This window comes from Papio anubis, chromosome 7 (assembly GCF_008728515.1).
Source record: "Papio anubis isolate 15944 chromosome 7, Panubis1.0, whole genome shotgun sequence".
Classification (NCBI taxonomy): domain Eukaryota; kingdom Metazoa; phylum Chordata; class Mammalia; order Primates; family Cercopithecidae; genus Papio; species Papio anubis.
This window is the reverse complement of record NC_044982.1, coordinates 12171661-12192144: the sequence shown is the minus strand read 5'-3', so window position 1 is coordinate 12192144 and position 20484 is coordinate 12171661. Positions and strand designations below refer to the sequence as shown.

The window sequence follows — 20484 nt, the reverse complement described above, 5'->3', positions numbered from 1 at the left end:
GCTTGTCCATGTCACTCAGTGTCACAGCATTCCGCCTGCACTCAGGCTGGGGTGGGCCCTCCTGCGGTGACTGACGCCAGGCTACATCTCCTAGCAGCTCTGTGAGCTCCCCAAATCACCGATTTCTCTGACCCTCTGTTGACCACCTGTAAGCGAACCTGATAATACCTGCCCTACCTCCCCTCATGGGGACATAGCTTCTAAGACAGTGCTTTGTGAGTTGTAAGAAACTGTAAACATTCTTAGCCACCTTGATGGAGAAGATAATGAGAACGAGCATCTGCCCCTTGGGAGGGGCTCCCAATAAGCCCGGGTCAGCCATGTTCACTTCAGTATAAGGCAGTCTGTTGTATTCCTTTCCCTGGGCTAAGAGAGAAATCGCAGCTGTGCCCCAGGGAAGGAATAGAATGAAAGGTTGGTGGTGGGAGTGCTCGGGAGAAGGTGCCTGCTGTACAGAGAGACTCCAGGCTCAGCGAGGGGCCTGTCCTCCTGCTGCCCCTCCTCAGGAGGCCAAGGCCTGTCTCTGTCTGGAACAGGGGACATGGGACCCAGACACCGTTGTAGGGTGAGCTTACAAAGGCCACCTATATCCCGTTCCTGAGGCTACACACAGGTCACCTCTGAAGTCATTTTTGCTGCAGAATCTGCCTGATAGTCGGGGTTTTGCCCTCTTTTCCACTTTGCTCTCACCTGGAGAGGCTCACTGTTGGAGGGGCTGTGAGTCTGCACCCCCCGGGGGCACACCCACCTCCAGATCTGGCCCTGGCCCTGCTGTGCCACTCCCTGAGAGAGCGACCCCACCATTTCTCTCCGTCCCCTGGCGGGGGAGTTTCTCCCTGGCTTGGAGCTTTGGTGCTGCTGGCCCTCCACCTCCAACCCTCTTCCTTCTCCTTCTGCACCTTGGCCCTTCCCGACATCCCAGTGCGGTCTGGGTTCGGCTTCACAGCTCTCCCTGGTGGCGCTTCCTTCACACTCATTTCATTCCTTCCCTCTTCCGGCCCCATCATCCCCTTACTGGTAAAGAAGGGCCTTCTACAGGCTCAACAGCGCCCCCCAGAGATATGTTACCATCTATGGGAGAAACGTCCTTGCAGATGTCATTAAGGATCTTGATAGAAGACAATCCAGGTGGGCCCTAAATGCTATTGCAGGTATCCTCCTGAGGGGAAGGGGGAGGGAGACCTGACAGAGATGGAGGAAGAGGGGGCAGTGTGACAACAGAGTCCGCCACTGGAGGGGCAACTAATCAAGCAACGCCGGCAGCCACCAGAAATTGCAAGAGGAGGAAGTGGCACATCCCCTAGAGCCTCCAAGGGCACTCGGCCTTCCTGACACTCTGACCTTGTCCTGGTGACACTGTTCTGGATTTCTGGCCTCCAGAACTGTAAGAGAATGCATTTCTATTGGAAACCACGGAGCTCGTGGTAATCAGCTACGGCAGCCACAGGGGCTCACACGGGGTCCTCACCTCTGCTGCTTCTGCCGCAGTCTCCACGCGTCAGTCTCAATGTGAGGTGTGATTTTTAAGAGCAGCCCGGGCCTTTTCCCTGTGCCTCCCCTGCCCCAGATCAGGCGTGGGCACAGGGCACACAGGTGAAAGGCTGACGTGGGGCCGGCCTGAAGCCCTTAGAGCTCTATAGACTGTCAGGACTCCAGGGACCTCAATGCTCACATTCTCTGGTGAGGAAACTGAGGCTCGGGGAGGGGATGTCCCCAGTGTCAGGTGGCACATTACTGGTAGACGTGGTAAAAGATCCCAGGCTGACTCCCAGCTCAGGATCACTGGCAACAAACGCGTGATTATCTGTAATTTATTCTTCTGTTAGTTCCTTGCCAGAGCATTGGGCATTGGAAGAAGGTAGCCACACCACTCAAGCAATACTTTTGGAATCTACAGTATTCATTAATGTTTGATGGTCATTTAAGTAGCAGCACTTTTTTAGGGTGACGCTTTGCACATTAATCCACAAAAGTAACCTAGGAGTTAGGTATTATTTTACCTGTCTTGCAGGTGAGGGCGCTGAGGCACAGACAGCTGTAACAGCCCACTCAGGATTGCATGCTAAGGAGACAGTGGAGTTGGGATTCCTGTGTTCTTTCAACTTTGCTAAGAAGCCCTTAGCAATTGCATCCTAATATTTTAATGCTGAAGGACACTTACTTGATCAATCTCAGAACATATTTTGAGGGTATTAACTGCCAATTAAAAGGAAAAAAAAGTTTTTTTGCTTAATACACACTGCTGACTTTTTTTGCTCCCCGTGCCCTCTGTCAAGGAAGCCCAACAGAGTTTAAACACAATTCTATTAGCCCTGATTGTTCATTCGTTTTTGCTGATGTTGTTCCTAAATCATCCCAAACAATGAGCACTTCAATTCTGGAAAATCAGCTTTGACTTCTGAGAGCAAATGACCCGGAAGCTGTTGGCCAACACTGTGTGGGGTGGTGGCCGTCCCCTTGCTGGCTTGAGCCTCTATTAATCTCTCCTGTGTGGCTCAGCACTCACATCCCCACCCTTTCCTGCTCACCACCGGATCTGGGCTTATTTCTGCATGGCCTGTGCTGAGTACCTTGTAACTAGAACTTTGTAATGGGGTTTCCTTGTGGGAGCTCCTTTAGCTTTCCTTGTGTTTTTCAGATCTTAGTCACCCTCCCAGGCTTGCATAGTAGGTGAAATGCTTATTTGATGCATTTCATGAATTCTGGTTATATCAGTCAGGACGGGCAAGGATTGTGCTGCAGCAGTCAAGAAGCTCACAGCTCAGTTCTTCAACCCTTTAGCAAGGACTGATTCCACTCTATTTGTTCCATGTGGGATGAACAGAGGGGCTTTACCCACCCTGGGGACACAGCAACCAGGTTGAAGGAGGTTTCAGCTCCTCACTTCCCTGCTCCAGACCATGTGACTCTAGTTCCTTGCATCATTCCTGATGTCACGATTTCAATAGTAAGTGTGATACCAATGACAGTTATCAGAAAACTCCTAGCCTGCCATTGAAGCGTCTGCTGTCAGCATCTTCCCAGCTTGGCTAATCAGCCCCTCTGCCCTGCCCAAGTGCCACTCATTTAAGGAAAAGGACAAATGGATATGACATGTTATTTTTTTGTTTCTGACAAAGCTGATATTGGAGGGTGAGGCTTATGCCTGTTGGGATTTGGGCTTCTAAAACCTGACCTCTCATGCTGGTCAGCTTCACCATCTCCAGCAATGTGAGATTCAGGCCCGGTCTATCCTCGGCTCCACAACTAGGCCAGAGGAAGATTTCTAGGCTGCATGGGACAAGGACAAGGAACTTTAGAGAAATAAGTCATTTCATCAAGACCTCAAATTCGATTTACATTTTGCAGATGAGGAAACTATGGCACAGAGAAGTTGAGGAACTTCCCTGAGATCACACAGCCTGCCCTCTCCCATATGATGAAGAAGTGAGACTCCTGCTTTTTTGGGTTGCTGCTGGGTCCCTGCTGGGGAGGGAGTTTGCCTCAGTGAGGGTGCCCTTCTCTGACTTCTTTACTCAGGGTCGTTCCATTTGTCCTTTTAGAACTGAGCCGGGTTCCTGCAGAAGCTGTCCCTGGCTCTGAGTCCCGCCGCGTGCCTTGTTCACTCCACTGCCTGTGAATTTTCCAACCAAGAACAATACAAAGGCCTCAGCCTTTCAAGGAGCCCTTGGGGTGTTTGAGGTCATCTGCGGGTGTATACTGACCATTTCTCGTGCCTCTGGAAAGGTCCCGGGCTGCACCCTGACCCTCTCCACCCAGATCCATGGACGCACGCCTCATTTATTCACCGTTCCCCACCGCCGTAGACCAGCATTCTCCCAGGGACGGACCTGGGTTTCATCTCTCTATCCCCCATACGCAGCTCCTGTTTGCTTGTTTGTTGTTTGAATAAATGCTGCCTGCTCGGATTTATGGGAGGATCAAGTTGCTCCTGGGAAGGAGATCAATGTATAATCTGTATTTCCCATTTCTGGTGTGAGAACCTAGAAGCTCCCTGACTATTGTCCTCTTAACATATGGGGCTCACAGGGTGCCCCCTGTCTGGCAGAGCTTGCACTTCAAACCAAGGCTTCCTTTATTTAGGCTTAAAATCTAAAATTCGTGTGTCCTGTCCCCTGCAAACTCCTAGGTGGGGTAAAAGGTCATGACTCTGAGGTTCCCGGCTGAGCTCGAAGCTGTTTTCTGTGTTTCCCTCTCATCTGTTTCAGAGCGGGATGAGGTTCCTGCCTGCAGTGGGAAACTGACTCGGAACACCCAGGATGCCCCGCAGCTTGGTCTTCAGCTGCTGTTAGAGCACGGCAGGTTGACGCAGTGCGGTTCTGGAGGATGGAGTTTTTATCGTGATCCCATAGGGACTGAGGAAGTGTGTGCAGTTGGGGACAGCCAGGCCTAAGAGTGGAGAAGTCCTGCCTTCCAGGCCCACACTGGACAGAGCATTTGACCTGCTGGGCCTCAGTTTCCCCATGTGTACTTTGGGGATAATGATTCCTAGGCTGAGTCCTGCAGGACCTGTCTGGAGGATCACATTAGACAGTGAATACATTTCTTAAAAAACTCTGGAAGATACAGTGAAGCTGAGGTCTTATGGCTGTTGCCTCACGGACTTGTGACATGTATTTGTCTTCCTCCTAATGAGGTTGTCATGACGCTCTGCCCACCCCTGACTGATCCCTGTTGGTTCCCACGGGAGCTCGGGAATTCCTCTGGGAGCTTATGCTGGTTTGAATGGAGTCTCTCCCAACCGGACTGTCAACTCGTGTGTGACAGACGATTCTTCAAAGTAAAACGATGGTGTCTAAGGTGATGCCCTCAACACTGCAGCCTCCTTCCCTGTCCTGGCTGCTCCGGAAAGCCCACTTGTCTTTGACTCTGCCCCTGTTCTCCTACCAAATGCCAGTTAAATAAGAGGAGTCCTGTGGGTCACCCAAGGCCGCGGGCTGTGTCAACATCTGGTGGATGAGCTTCTGCTCACCACCTTCAGCTCAGGGCCTGCTCCACATTGGGTGGAGGGCGTTTTTCTCATGAAGCGTGCTAGGCGTGAGCTGTGGGCCACCAGCAACCCTTATGGTTTAAGGAGGAATTAGCTCTGCAGAAGTTTAGCATGACCCTCGAAGGGGAGAGTGTGGTGAGGTGGTGTGGTTCAGAGGAACGAGTAGCCCATCAAGCCAGCTTTGCCACTTATGAACTATGTGACATTGTGGGAGACCAGCAGCCTCTCTGAGCCTCAGTTTCCTCATATGTAGATTTGGAGTTTAAGAGCACAGCGGATCTACTCACACATCACAGTGCTGCTACAGTGATTAAATGAGAAATAGCCAGGGAGGTTCTTCACAGGGATGTCTGATTCACAGAAAGCTCATCAATGCAAGAAATGTAGCTCTATTTATTCTCTGCTCTAATAGGTGTAAACGTTGTTTTATTATCTGACTTGAGCATCGTACCAACTCAAAGGCAGGTCTTACTGGCCATGGCTGTGGCTCAGAGAGGTTTGGCGACTTCACGAAGGTCACACAGCTGGCAGGGGGAAGAGTCAGAACTTGGATACCGGTCTTCAGACTCTCAGGTCTGGTGTCATCCTAGGGGGCTTGGTGACGGTCATATCTTTAATGTATTTGTGGAGAGTGAAAGGCTGTCACTGAGTAAGCTTAAGAGAACAGGAGACTTGTGTGGGAAACAGTTGGTATCCATTGATTAGACTGAATCATGTTGAATTGCTAATTTCACCATTTTAAACTACAAAAATCACTATTTGGTATGACTCAACCTCATCCTTTAAGCACACATTCATGACAGTGAGTGGTTAGACAGGGATTCCAAGATTAGTTTGGGATGGGTCAGTGCCTTCCACAGGACAAGGCAATTCCTGGTAGAGACAGAGGGAGCAGCCTGTCCTTCAGCTGGGGGCTCAGGGGACCTCCTGGCTGCTGTGCCCTTTAGCAGAGCCTTGGAGGATGGAAGGACCCTCCTGGCCCTTACCACAAGGGCTATTCAGGAACAGCCTCCTTCCATGGCACTGGAGCTGCGGCTGCCCACTGAAGACTGCAGGGACAGCAACAGGCACAAAGAAGTCAGGCTGCATGTGGCCCCAGTCAGGACTCAGGGGAGAAAAAGAGGGGTTGCAGGGGTCAGTGGGTGCTGTGCTTCCTCTCCCATAGCTGGGGAATCCTTGCGATGGCCTTCGTGAGCCATCAGCAGGCCTATGGCCACATGACTAGGGAGGAGAAGGGATATAGGGTAATGGTCTTGTGGGGACTGCTGGGCCTCGTTGAGTCTGAGGAGGAGATAGAGAAAAAGAAGCAGAGACCCTCCTCTTCATCTGAGGAGAAGGGACCTGATTCTAAACTGAGACATGTGAGGCTTTACGGGGCAGCGATGGAAGGACAAGGGCAGAATAGGTGTCCTTGTCGCCCCATGGAGAATGGGCTTCAGGAGGAATCTGCTTCAGTCATTTTCCAGAAGTGCCCAAGAGGCGCAGGGCCCAAGCCTGGTTAGGTGACAGTGGGACAAGAAGAGGACACAGTCCTCTCTCTTTTGTTGTTGCAGATGCCACAAAACAGGGCTAGGGCATGATCAGGCAGTTCTCGGGCTCCCAGGAGGGCAGCCTTGGGGTGGGCACAGCCAGCCCTGGCAGGATGAGGAACTCTGGGTGGCGGGGAGTGGGGGATGAGCAGGGGGACATGAAGATGCTTGGAGGAGCCTGGGGTCATGGGCTGGTATCTGATTCCTCCCCTGTGATTCCTTATTAGGGACTCCAAGACAGGACAAGGAAGACTGGAGCTCTCCAGAAACAGATGGGCCCAGGTCCGTAAGCTGAGGATTCAGCCCCCTCCATCCTGGCCCAGCATATGCCTGCCCAGCCAGATGCTCCACGAACACAGTTGAGGGGGTCCGGAGAGAGCACTGTGACCTGGAGCCCACACACGGCCTCAGCAGGCAAAGGAAGACCCAGAGACAACACGGGAGGGGTTTGCAGTCACACGCAGGCAGGGACCAGCTCAACTCTTCTTTAATGTCATCCAGGGAGGGGGCCAGGGATGGAGGGGAGGGGCTGAGGAGCGACAGGCAGTTATTTCTGGGTGGGATTCACCACTTTTCCAATGAAGAGGGGAGATTTGGTATTTTGTTCAATCATTAAGAAGACAAAGGGTTTGTTGAACTTGACCTCGGGGGGAATAGACATGGGTATGGCCTCTAAAAACATGGCCCCAGCAGCTTCAGTCCCTTTCTCATCGATGGTCAGCACAGCCTTATGCACGGCCTGGAAGGGAGAGAAGCAGAGACATGTTCTAAGGCTGAGTTGTGCCCCAGCCCGGGCCTGGAGCAAGGCTCACGTGGACACCTCCCAGAAAGTGTTCACTCAGGCCTTTCTCCCGCTGCACAGCCCTGGCCCTGCACATCCTCTCCCTCCCTGTCACACAGGCCTTGCTCCTCCTCAAGGCTTTGGCTGACAGGGCTGGCTCCCCTCTGTCTATCTTCCCGACAAGCGCCTATGCCCCTGCTCAGGGTGCACCCACAGCTCAGAACGGGGAAGAGCATCGTCACTCCACGCCTGCCTCCAGGGCTCTCTCCTTTCTAGCACACAGCTTGAAGCTCCTCGAGGACATGGACCCTGACCGTGACCTTCACAGTGCCCAGGCCCCAAGACAACGCAGCCGTTCACGGAACTACAGTTGTTCTTTGGTCACCTTTAGTTTTCCAAAGTAAGAGTCATCTTTAGCTGACATCATTCATTCATTCAGACACCAAATCTCACAGATCGAAGGAGTCACAAAGTCCTTTGAAACAACTTAGCCCAAACCTTTCTGTGTCAATATGGATAAATCAAGGCCCAATGTCTAGAAGGTCCTGGGCAAAGATGAAATTCGGGGTCAGTGACACAACCTCAAGGGAGGCCCTGAAAGTGCCAGCGGCACAACAGGCCCCTGCCTGGCTTTGCCGTCTGACCACGTCCCGCGTCAGTGAATCACGGGCATCCTCAGGAGCTCAGCCTCGGTCTTCATTTGTTTCCCTTGGCCCCTTCCTCAGCCACAGGACAGACCTGCAGCCCCCATACATTCTTCCCTACAGATCCCGGGGTGCAACAGGGTCATCAGGGTGATCTCACCTTGGAGAGCTTCAGGGGTGCGTCCTCCGTGACCCCCGAGAGGTCAGCCCCATTGCTGAAGACCTTAGTGATACCCAGGTGGCCCAGGACTGTCTTCAGATCATAGGTTCCAGTAATGGCCAGTTTGGGTAAATGTAAGTTGGCAGACCTGCCGTGCAGAAAAGAAATTCAGGACATGGCACAGCATTCCTCTTGTTCTTCTGGGACCCACCGCAGTGCAAGTGTTTTCTTTTCTGATTATTTCTGCCACTTACTCCCGTGTCCTCCACCCACTCTAACATGGGAACTTGGCTTTGGTTTGTTCTACTATTAGCTCTTCTACACTGAGTCAAAGAATGTGAACATCAAATGAATCATGAAAGCCTGAAATGCCACCTCCTCTGAGATTCTAGGTGTCCTGGAAGCAGGTCTCATCCTGCCCTGTAGTGTTTGGTCACTGGGCCCCCAGCCTGAAACATCCGCAGGGCCCTATACCCAGCGGAACATGGGCTGGTGGCAGTGCCCGCAGAAGACTGGCCACACCAGGCTGAGTGCTCCCCTCTTGTTTTCCATGGGGAGACAGAGCCGCCCCGAGCAGGGTCTGGTGTGAGCGGGCAGCCTGGCTCTGGGCTCTCTGATCAGTTACCCTCTCAGCCTCCTTGTTCTTTCTCAACCCCTGGAGCAGGGACCTCAGGAGGTGCTGGCGTGAAACAAAGAAATTCCAGCCTCAATTCCTATTATGAACCCAACACCTTTTGTATTTTCATCTTGGTTTTACAGTGGACAAAATAAACTAGATAGGAGGGCATGGGCATAATTACGAATGCACACAGACACACTAATGTGTGACTCATATTCGAGTATCATTTACTACAGGGCACCCAATCTAACAGCACCGATAAAGTGACAGAGAGACTCAAGCCTTTTGCTAACATGCCCTGGCTATTCCAATTTTGAACCTTGCTTTTCTGGGCCTAGCCACACAGGCTCTTCCCCCATCCCCGCAGGGACAGTCTACCCTTGAACTCCACACTCCACTACTGCCTTTGCCAGGAAGCCCATCTGTTCCTTTTTGGTTCTGCCAGAACGTGTGGTGGTGCTGCTGCTGTCCCTGTCCTGGGCACTGGATATTGGGAAGGGACAGTGTCCACGCTGGAGTGGGAAGTCCCCAAGGACGAGACCTTTACCTCCTCACCCCTGGGTACTGTCCTCCTCATGGAACATGGCCGGTGCCACCTGAACTCAGTGGTGGCCTCATTCTGGAAGCCAAGTTTATGCAGAGTAGCAGTGACCCAGGGATGTGGTGTTCACCCTCTCCAACCCTCTGGTCAGTCCTGATGGGCCTCAGTCCCAACGTGGCTAAGAGTTGTGGGCAGCTTCTTGGTCACCCTCAGGTTGGGGAATCACCTTCTGTTTTCATTTTCCAGGAACTTGGTGATGATATCATGGGTGAGTTCATTTTCCAGGTGCTGCAGTTTCCCCTCATCAGGCAGGAAGAAGATGGCGGTGGCATTGCCCAGGTATTTCATCAGCAGCACCCAGCTGGACAGCTTCTCACAGTGGTAGATGTTAAACATGCCTAAACGCCTCATCATGGGCACCTTCACGGTGGTCGCCTGGTCCACGTGGAAGTCCTCTTCCTCGGTGGCCTCGACCTCAAAGGGTCTCTCCCATTTGCCTGGACAGAGAGGGTAAGGTGGGCATCAGTAGGGGTGGGTGAAGGTTTGGAAGAGTGTGGCAGAATAAAGGAGCCGTCAGTCCCCTCCCTGAGAAGCCCTGAACCCCCTTGACGACACACATCCCTCAAGCCTCAGCTTCATCATCTGCAAAAGGTGCTGAAACCAACCATCCAGGCTGCCAAAAAGGTCTGTGTGGAGATAATTCAAAACTAGAGGAAGATGCAGAATTTCTACATCGCAGAGATGTAAGGCTAAGAGATGCCATCCTGACTGTGCATTTTATTGGAATCGTATGTTTATTTGAGGGTGTCTTGGATATGACAAATAAAATGTTGGAGCATCAGGCATATTTGTTACCTCCTGTCTAAGGCTCCCTGCCTCTTGTTAATTGGCAGCTCAGTTATTCATTCAGGGCAAACATTCTGCTTACTATTCCTGAGGGTTTTCTTTATCCCCTGGATTGGCAGGGGAAATGCAGATGCCTGAGCAGCCTCCCCTCTGCCATGCCAAGAGAGCTTCACCATCGAGGCATGCAGAGTGGACAGGGGCCTCAGGGACCCCGATCCCAGCTTTCTCACTGGACAGAAGGAGGAGACTGGGGCTGGAGAGGGACCGGGGCCTGCCCTAAGCCACAGCAGAGCCAGGACCCCAGTTGTGCTGACTGCAGCCTGGCTGCTCTCCACTGCCCTCCTTTGCCTCAAGAGCATTTTAACCCCTCAGGGGCAGGAAGGCAGCCTGAGATACAGAAGAGTCCACCACCTACTGTATGCCACACTTTTCCCAAGGTGTTTGTCACTTGTTTAATCCCAAAAAAAACCTGACAGCAAGGATGGTATTTTGTCCATGCTAAGATGGGAAATTAGCACCTCAAGGAGGTAGAATGCATTGTTCTTTGTCAAGAGCTAATAGTGGTAGAGGCAGGATTTGAACCCAGGTCTTTCAGACTGCAAAACTGATACTGATTCTGGGACACTAGAGTCATCTAAAGTACGTTCCATGAAACTATCCCTTTATGCAGTATATTACAATTTGTTCTATAGTTCTAAGCATTATATATTCTACATATACAGTACACACAAGGACATTAAAGGCTCTGGAAAGTTCTGCAGAGCTGTCAGCGGTTTTGACAATTTAATCTATTATTCCCTCAAATTACTCAATGATGGAAAACATTTTAGTGTTTCTGTATAGAAAATTGAAGAGCCCACACTGACATGCATTTCTATAGCCCATAATGCATTGCCAAGGAGAGTTCAAGAGATGATGGTTTGAGAATATTTTTGGTTGTTTCTATGGGAACAGCTCAGGCTGGTGTTGCAACCTTACCTTTAAAGAAGATGTAATTCACCAGAGCAAAAACTGTGTCTCTGTCAAGCTCCTTGACCAAATCCACAATTTTCCCTTGAGTTCCCTTCTCCACGTAATTGTTGATCTGTTTCTTGGCCTCTTCGGTGTCCTCAAAGTTGACAGAGAAGGCTTCTGAGTGGTACAGATTTTTGACATCCTCCAAAAACTTATCCACTACCTTCAGGCTCTTGTTGAGGAACAGGCCGTTGCCGGTGGTCAGCTGGAGCTGGCTGTCTGGCTTGTTGAGGGTACGGAGGAGTTCCTGGAAGCCTTCATGGACCTGAGCCTCCGGAATCTCCGTGAGGTTGAAATTCAGGCCCTCCAGGATTTCACTGTGAGTGTCAGCCTTGGTCCCCAGGGAGAGCATTGCAAAGGCTGTAGCGATGCTCACTGGGGAGAAGAAGATATTGGTGCTGTTGGACTGGTGTGCCAGCTGGCGGTATAGGCTGAAGGCGAACTCAGCCAGGCTGGGGGTGATCTTGTTGAGGGTTGGGTGGTCCTGATCATGGGGGGGTGTATCCGTCTTCTGGGCAGCATCTCCCTGGGTATCTTCAGCCAGAGAGCCGGGGAGCAGGCAGCACAGGCCTGCCAGCAGGAGGACGCCCCATGAGACAGAAGATGGCATTGTCCTGCAAGACAGAGACGGGGGCCAGGCCCCGAGTCAGGGCACATGATGACTCCCAGTGACCCGGGATTGACACCACGTGGAAGTGCCTAAGGCTTATTAAACCAGCCTGTGCCAAGTACTTGCCGACATCAGTAACATCGAAAGAATCAGAAGAATAGCAAAATGTATGTAGTGCTTACCATATGCCAAGCACTGTTCTGTGTGCGCACATGTGTTAACTCACTGCTTTCTTGTAACAATCCTGTGAGGTGCTGATGCTACTATCCTTCTTTTTCAGATGAAGAAACCAAAGCCAGAGAGATTAGGTCACCTATTCAATGTCACTGAGGAAGTAAAGTAGCAGAACCAGAATCCTACATCTAGGTCCTGCGCCCAGGCTCTGGACAGCTCCACTTACATCTGCAATGACCCTAAGATGCAAGTGGTACAGCCATTGTTTTACAAAAGAAGCAAATGAGGCATAAGAAGAGGAATGGGCCTGGCCACGATTATCCAGGAATCGGGCCAGATCAGAATGAAGAATCACGTCAAGCTAGAAGCCCTTGGAGGGCTTCTATCTAATCCCGCTGTTGAGTGGCCAGGGACACTGCTGCACAGAAGGGAAATGCATCTTGCACAATGGCACCAGCTAGAGCATGGTGGGGCTGTGATTAAACCCCCTGGGAGCTGTTCCCCCCCAACACTTACAAGGATCCTCAGCCCTTAGGGTTTTTTCCTAAGAGAGGGGGCTGTCCCCACAATGCTCTGTGGTCCCAGCCACAAGAATAGGCTGATGTCCCTGCAGTCAGCTCACCTGCCATCTGGATCACCAATGGTGTCCTAGTTCTGGGCTCTTGCTGTCAGGGACTTTAGAGAAGCTCATCTCTCCTTCAAAGCAGGGCTTTGTGCTGCTTTAAAGGAGATGGGGGTGGTGGGAAGTGAAAAAACATCTCTTTTAGCTTCAGATAGACCTGGGATCTAATCTGACTCTGTCACTTTCCAGGTGTATGAGCCAGGACAAGCCATTTATCTCCCTGGTCCTCATTTTGCCTCATACATAAAGTGAGGCTGTTGGAAGAATTTAGTGAAATAAGTCTCGACACCAAACCTTACATCAAAAGGATCTGAGAGGGCAACCCTTTTGAGGGAGGGGTTGACAGGTGTTGCAAATTCAAAGCCTTCAGGTGATAGTCCAGTGAGGAATACATGTTTCATAGCTGGGGCTGAGACAATAGGGAGTGGTGGGGCCTGTGGCTGAACCGGCGACAGCAGGCTCTGCTGAGCAATGGTCAAAATCAGTGTCATCGGCAGCAACACAGAGCCTGCCCTGCCCCACAGTGCTCCTTCTACTCCAGATATTCCCAGACTTCGGACCACCAATCTGCAGCCCCCTAAGTAGAACCTGCTGTCTACACAGATGGGAAAACTGAGGTCCTAGCTGAGGAGAATATGCCTGGCAGCCACATAGTTAACTACTAGTCACAAAAGTAAAATCATCATCTTAACAAAATACAAAGAAAAAGGTGTCCTTGAATTTGGGAAATGAAACACTGGAGAAAAAAGTTGGAAATAACAAATATTGAGATTCATTGACCCCCCTGGACTGTTAAAAGTTTCTTTCCAGTAAAGCAACAAAATGAAGCCTAAAGCTGGTTTCTCTCTACCACCTTTCTCCTGGCCCTCTTGCCTCTAAGTAATCCAAATGGAACGGACCACACACTACATAATACATGTTTGTATTTTTCTTCAACTAGCTAGTGTTGTTAGAACTGAAGACGGTGCTAAAATTAGTGCTGTATATTTCCATCTCCCTTAGGTTTCTCTTTCACTTCCCAACTGGATTTTGTGCAGTCCTTCATGGTTTATGGAAATTCCCCCATCATTACAGGGCTCAGAGGTCAGGAGGGAGTTGGGCCTCTGCAGGGTGGGGACACTAAATACGCTGAGTGGCCTTAGGGCCAGAAGTTGTGGCTTCTAGTCCTGGCAGGGCCATCACTATCCATTTGGCCTTGAGTAAGCATCCCCTGGTCCTGGGGCCTCACTCTCCCCAGTTGTGCAAAGTGGGGCTGGGAGAAGACCTCACTGCGGTCCTCTGTACGCTAACATAGGATTTTTTTTTTTTTTTTGAGACAGAGTCTTGCTTTATCCCCCAGGCTGGAGTGTAGTGGTGTGATCTTGGCTCACTGAAACCTCTGCCTCCCGGGTTCAAGCAGTTCTCCTGCCTCAGTTTCCCAAGTAGCTGGGATTACAGGCGCATGCCACCACGTCTGGCTAATTTTTGTATTTTTAGTAGAGATGAGATTTCACCATGTTGGCCAGGCAGGTCTTGAACCCCTGACCTCTTGATCCGCCTGCCTCAGCCTCCCAAAGTGCTGGGGTTACAGGCGAGCGTCACTGCACCCAGCCAGGATTCTTGGTTAGAATGGCATCTGAGTTCGATGTAGCAAAACAGATGGAGAATTCCTGTGGCTAGGCATGAGGAGAGGCGCCCTCCTAGATGGGGCTGCTGGGCTCAGAGGAGGTGGCGAGGCTGGTGTAGGGAGGGTGGAGAGGGGGTGACAGCTGGGAGGAGCACAATTCCCCCACACCCATCCATTTTTCCTGGTGTCACATCACCTCCTCTGGTTTCCTCCTTTCACAGTGAAGAGTTTGAAGCCCAGAGAGGGTCAGGGCCTTGTCGAGGCCATACAGCAAGTCGGTGACAAAGCTGGAAGAAGTCTTGGCTCTCCCAGCACTCAGATCACTGACTGAGACAGCTGTGCCCTCAAATCTCAGATGATGAATGGCAGAATTGGGCTCTGACATTGGTCTCAAACATCGTGTTGGGTTCATTATGCCTCCCAAGCTGTTCCTTATAGCATCAGGACTCCAAAACCTGCTCTCTCCTGGCCCTTCTATCAGAGGCAGCACCCTGCACCCTCAAAAGCTAGTGCCTGGGAGGGCGACTGGAGAGGAGAAAGTAGATGGTCAAGTACCCCATGGTGTATGGACACTGAGGCCAAGCTTTAAAACAAAAGAATGAAGACTTCATGGTGACATTTCTGGAACTGGGGCAGGTGGGAGCACCCTTTGCAGGGCCAGGGAGAGGGAAGCAAGCCACTTCCTGCCTAATCTCACACCATTTCTACCCGGGAGCATAATATGAGGGACCAAGAGCAACCAGGGTGCAGGGAAGAGAATCTCGCCTATGGTCAAACAACCTGTTGAAATAGGCAGTAAATAAACCTAAGTGTGACCAGGCCCTGTCACTTACTGGCAGGGGGCCTGGGGTAAATGACTTCACTTCTGTGAGCATTGGCTTCAGCGCTGTACAGTGGAGAAAAGAATCCCTTAGACAGAGATGAGGAATAACTGACGTAATGCGCGAGTGGGCACCAGCTGCGGAAGCCCTCCCTGTGCCTGCACACAGGTTGAGCTCCTGCCCGAGAGATGGCAGATTTCTTCCTGGCCAGCTGCTGCACTCCCCAGGACCCATTTCAGCAGGAAGGGGCTCCTGCTCAGCAGTGAACAGCATCTGAGTTTGGCCAATTTTCCATTAAATTCTCCAAGTATTTGTTTACTGCCTGCTAGCTGCCTAACCTATGCTAAGCAAACATCAACCTCAGTGTCACCATCATTGCCACACTTACTAACACCAGGCGATTTACAGGCACTGTATCATCTAATCTGTCCTCAAAGCTTACCCTATGAGGTGCAAATGATTAACCCTATTTTATAGACAGAAAAATTGAGGCCCAAAGAGGATTAAATAACTCACTAAAAATCACAGAGCTACTTGCTTACAAAACTGAGATTTAATCCCAGATGTTTTGTCTGGGATTAAACAGATTTGACTGCAAAACCTGACATTTAATCGTCTCTGTGTACAAAGCTGGAGCCAGAAGTCTTGAACCAGAAGATTTCAGAGGTGGCCTGGCTAAATGAAGAGGGGCAGCCTCAGTTTGTGGCTAGAATTAGAGGCTCTCAGGCCAGATTGCTCCAGATCAACTTGCTATTAACTGTGTGACCTTGGACACGTTACTTAACCTCTCTGAACCTCAGTTTCCTGGAGATGAGAAAGGTGGACTTTGTCATAGAGTTATTGTGAAATTAAATATGCACAAAATACCAAAAAGTGCCTGGTGCACAGTAAGTTCTCAAGAATACCAGTTCTTGCTGCTAGTGCTGCAGGTCTTTTAGAGGCGTTCTATGGGAAACTGGCCAGCTTGGCCTTGGTCAGCTTTTTGATCCCTGTCTCCAAACTCAGTGCAGGAAAAATTAAATTCTTCCAACACTCCAGAGATCAAGGTCGGGTGGGGTGAGGGGAGGGGACAGAGATCAAAGGTTATCATGTTTTGCCCAAGAGAACAGAGAGGTTGAGCAACTGTCTGAAGTCACCGAGCATCAGAGAGGCCTCAAGTCCAGCCCAGGCTTCCTGTTCCCCATCCAGCGCCTGAGACCCGAGAGAAACGGTGAGCACTAGGGCCAGGCTCAGGATTTCGGGGCCTGGACCCAGGTGCCTGAGCCCAAATTATGGATGGTGTGTGATTTGGGGCCAGTTATTAACCACTCGGTCCCCAACTTCCTCATCTGTAAAATGGGAATCACCCTGGTAACTGCCTTGGAGGGTTATGAGGCTTAATCGTGCACTGAGCTTAGCCGTGGCCTGGCACAGAGCGACTATTCAGGAATGCCAGCTTGAACCCTGGGTGACGGTGCCCCTCACAGCTTCCTGTCCTCCACTGGGACAGGAGGGCCCAGAGGTCCACAGTGCATGGGGAGACCCATCTTGATGTAAGGCTGAGACCTGGCACAGGTCTGTTCCTGGCCATATCTGGAGGGGATGGAGAATGTGAGCCGGCGTTCCTCCCCACCCCTCCCTGAACCTTAACCTCCTCATCCATAGAAGGGGAAAAAGATGCGCGTCCAACTAGTAGGAGAGGTGGTGAGGCTTACAGGAGACAACAGATAGGAACCCCCTGACAGACACAGGAGCTGCACAAACAGAAAGAAATGGCTGCGCTTCCTTGCTGTTGCTGTATGTTGGCTGGTGCTCCCCTCCTGGGGTGCCAGGACCGCGGAGCTAGACACCCTCATGCACTTCTGCTTACAAAAGCCAGTGTATCCACCAGTAGGTACTGAGTGGGGACCGGGCAGGACTGGGAAGCAGGACACAACCTTCATGGCTGCTGTTATTACGACAATAGGAGCCCAGCTGCAGCCCCTCCATCTGCCCGGCACCTCAGCGGGCGGATACCCGCTCCACAACCCCCCTCCTGCCCCAGACCTGCTGCCTGCCTGGGCCGTGGGGGACTCAGAAGCCTCTCCAGAACCTCTCGCAGTGAAAGGCGTACTTACGATTCACCGTCCCAGGTCAGTGGTGGTGCCTGAGGCTGAGGAGACAGAGCCCTGTCCTTGTCCGTATTTAAGCAGTGGATGCAGAGGGGCAACGGGGGAGGCTGCTGGTGAATATTAACCAAGATCACCCCAGTTACCGGAGGAGCAAACAGGGACTAAGTTCACAGGCTGGGCTCTGAGTCTCCCGCCCACGCTGTCCGGACGCTCTGCCTGAGCAGCATACAGCCTCCACTGCACGTACCAAAAGGAGTCATTGTACCTGGCTCAGAAACCACAGCGTCCTGTGTCCAAGGTGGAGGGGGTGGCGTGAGTCAGCCAGTCGCTGGGAGAGTACCACTTTGCTGGCCCTCTGCTCTCACTGCAGAATCCTTAGCGGCTGTTCCACGGGTAGCAAGATCTACCATTTACTAATTCACCCCGAAATGCCTGATGCTGAAGACTGATGCCGCCCTGGGAGATCAGAGTGGGTTAGAGCCCATTTGACAGATGAGGAAACTGAGGCTCAGAGCAGAGAGGCCGCTCTTCCGAAGTTACCCAGTCAGCCTTAGACACAAAAACCCTCTTGATTGTCCGGATGGAAAAATGGAGCATGACTGAGGCAGACACAAGCGTCAGGCTGGCATGGGGGACCATGAGACAGGGTAGAGGCGGGAGAGCAAATCTGTAAAGAAGAGTGGTGCTGTCTCAGGCAGGCCGCTTCACCTGTTTGAAACAGGAAGTGTTTCACCTGCATCCTAGAGAGTTGGAAGTCTCATTCCCAAGCATGCTTGTGAAGTGCCTTGGGTGAAGTGCCTGGCACACAGTAGACTCTTTATGTGCGTCTGCACAGCCCTCTGCTTAGCCTGCCCCGCAGGCTGCTCAGAGCAGGAGGAGGTTCAATTCTGACCAGCCTCAGGCCTGTTTCTGTTTCTGCTCCTGGAAAATCAGTGTGATGCATATACAGCTTGGATTTTCTTTGGGAACACGGCCCCCATCCTGGGGTTGATGGAGGTCTTTGGGGACTACTGGGGATGGAAGGGAGGGGTGGTACAGGGTTGAGGCCAGTGGGGCCCCACTTGATTGCAATCCCTTTAAAAGCCTAAATCAGATTGCATCACCCTTTGTGCAATGTGCAAACTTGCTTGGGAGCGGGCGTACGTGCGGTGGATACTTCCAGAATGAATGGATGAGTGCGTTTTTTGCCCCTTCTGTCATTCACCAGTCCCACTTATGCCTCCACCTTGGGGCTCTACCAGGCGAGTGACCCACAGGATCCTCCAGCACACATATTCAGACCAGGGAACCCACTTACTGGCTGTGAGGCCTCAAGTGAGTTGTTTAACTGCTCTGAGCCTCAATTTCCCCATCTGTAAAATGGGGACGGTGACGGTATGTACCTTGTTGAGCTGCTGTGAGGATTAAAATGCAACAGTTCAAGGACAGCTCAGAGCTGGGTGCTGGGTGTGCCCGGAAAGTCCCTTCTGATGCTGTCCTCCCTCCCCCATGTCAGGGGTCACTGGGGTGGGGTGGGCCACATTTGAAGAGCTTTCCCCCAGGCAGTTTCATTCAGTTACCCTGTGAGGGGAGTAGGTACCACCCTCTTTTCAGGCAGTGGGAAACTGAGCTCAGACTCCCCTCCCCTTCTCTCTGAGCTCTCTTCCCTGCCAGCTCCATGCCCTGGCTTCAGGGCCCCTGTCCTTCCCCTGAGCTGGCTGAATGGATATTCTGCTACTCTACGTCTACTCACAGCTCCGGTGCTGGGCTGTGGTTGAGGTCGCCTGCCCTGGGCACCTCCTGGGCATTTCTTCCCCTCTCTGAGCCTTCGTTTTCCCATCTGTGCCATGACCCCCACTCCAAGCCCCACTGTCCCTCCCATCTGTGGAACGGAGTGAGCAGCAGCAGCATTGTCCCACCTTTCCTGCTCTCCTCAAGCTCCGTCTCCTCTGGCAGGCACAGGAGAGTGGCCTGGGGGCTGGCAGAAGGTTGCCGCCCCTCCTACCTGGAATTCCTGGCAGCAGCAGTGGCTAGGCTTTCCTCAGAGTGCCGATCCCCTCTTCCTCCTTGGCTCAGCTCAGTACTCTGAGGGTTGCTGCGTGGAGGCAGTGCACGCCCTGGGCACAGGGCCCAGTTCCTGCCCACCCAGGAAGTCGGCCTCGGGTGGCGGGAGTCGGAGGCAATAGGTTGGGGAGGGGCGGGGAGCTTGGGCAGGAAGGGGCCTTGCCCATTGCCAGGCAGACACAAGACTGGGCCCTCATAAACTCAGAGAGCCCTGCATGTCACCTGTTCTACCCGCCCTGTCAGCTCTGTGACCCAGGACGAGTCACCCTCTTCCTTTGAGCTGCCGTAAAAGGTGCAGTCACACTGCCCAGAGGATTACTAGAAATGACAGGCCTTGCCTTCCTGGCACAGACCTGGCACCAACATCTGGCAGGTTTCTGGGGCCAGTTGCAGAGGGAGGAGGACTGAGCCACCTATGATGTGCCCAGTGGGCAGCCCTGCAGCTGGGCAGGTCTGTGTGCATTGGGGAGGTGTGTGTCATAGGACCTGGCTGGGTGCAGAAGGGATTGCAGTGGGGAGCTGGGGCATTTGGAGGAGGAATGAAGAAAGCATGGGTGGGAGCAGGTGGGGCAAGTAAGGGGCTCAGAATTTGGGGTCCTGTTCTTTTGGTTTCAGGGCTCTAGGCTCAGCCCCTGCCCTGCTCTGGACATCCATCCTGGGAGGAAGGGCTGGGATGATCTGGGAAAATGCACCAGAACAAAACCCCAGGGGGTAGGGGGAGGTGGGAGCACTCAGTGGCCATTCACAAAGACACTGTGACCACAGGAACCCCAGGACACAATGGGGAAAGTCTTGTCCACTCGGTTACTTCCAGAATTGTCTATTGCAGCATCTGGGCTGATCCCCTCGGAGGAACTACATCATGGGAAGATCCCGTAAGCTGGTAATGAATAAGGGGCATCTGGGGAGGCCCTGCCCCATCACAGGGCCCTGCCTGGAGATGGGAGCCTCATGGTATAGGCTGGATAGGGATGTGGGAGTCAAGATTTGGAGTCTGCAGCAAGGAAGCGGGTAAGGGGGTAAGCCTGGCCACCATGTTGGCCAGGCTGGTGCCAGTGGCCTTGGGCCAAGTAAATCCAGACTGAGTGACTGGTCAGGAGAACAACAGTGGACTTCAGGGGAGCTGAACTCATTGGCAAAGTGCCCCGAAGAGTGCTGGCCACCCCACAAACACACACATGCACCATGCACACCCTCGCTGTGCACCCTCCCTCCCAGGCACCAGCTTCCTTCTTTGGGCGGCAGTGCAGGTCACTGGTTAAAGCATGGGCTCAGGATCTAACATCTGGGGTCAAGCCTTAGCTCCGCCGCTCTTTCTGTGAGCTCTTGGACAAGCCACTTAACCTCTCTGTGCCTCGGTTCCCTCATCTGTGAGATAGGGAGACTCTAAGAAG

The 20484-nt window shown here is 52.2% G+C and overlaps 1 protein-coding gene across 5 annotated transcripts; it reads right to left on the bottom strand.

Annotated features, from left to right (window-relative positions):
* Positions 1–6988: 6988 nt before the first annotated feature.
* SERPINA1 (serpin family A member 1) lies at positions 6989–19362 on the bottom strand. Of its 5 annotated transcripts, XM_031667874.1 has the most exons (7): positions 18946–19362; positions 17313–17503; positions 17054–17157; positions 11089–11738; positions 9491–9761; positions 8105–8252; positions 6989–7258 (listed from the first exon to the last, which is right to left on the bottom strand). In XM_031667874.1, the coding sequence occupies exons 4-7, from the start codon at positions 11732–11734 to the stop codon at positions 7067–7069; spliced, it is 1257 nt and encodes a 418-aa protein (XP_031523734.1). In that variant the 5' UTR covers positions 11735–11738; positions 17054–17157; positions 17313–17503; positions 18946–19362; the 3' UTR covers positions 6989–7066. The 5 variants fall into 5 exon arrangements, with proteins under 5 accessions (XP_031523734.1, XP_031523735.1, XP_003902262.1 ...); XM_031667875.1 differs by lacking the exon at positions 17054–17157; XM_003902213.3 differs by lacking the exons at positions 17054–17157; positions 17313–17503.
* Positions 19363–20484: the final 1122 nt, after the last annotated feature.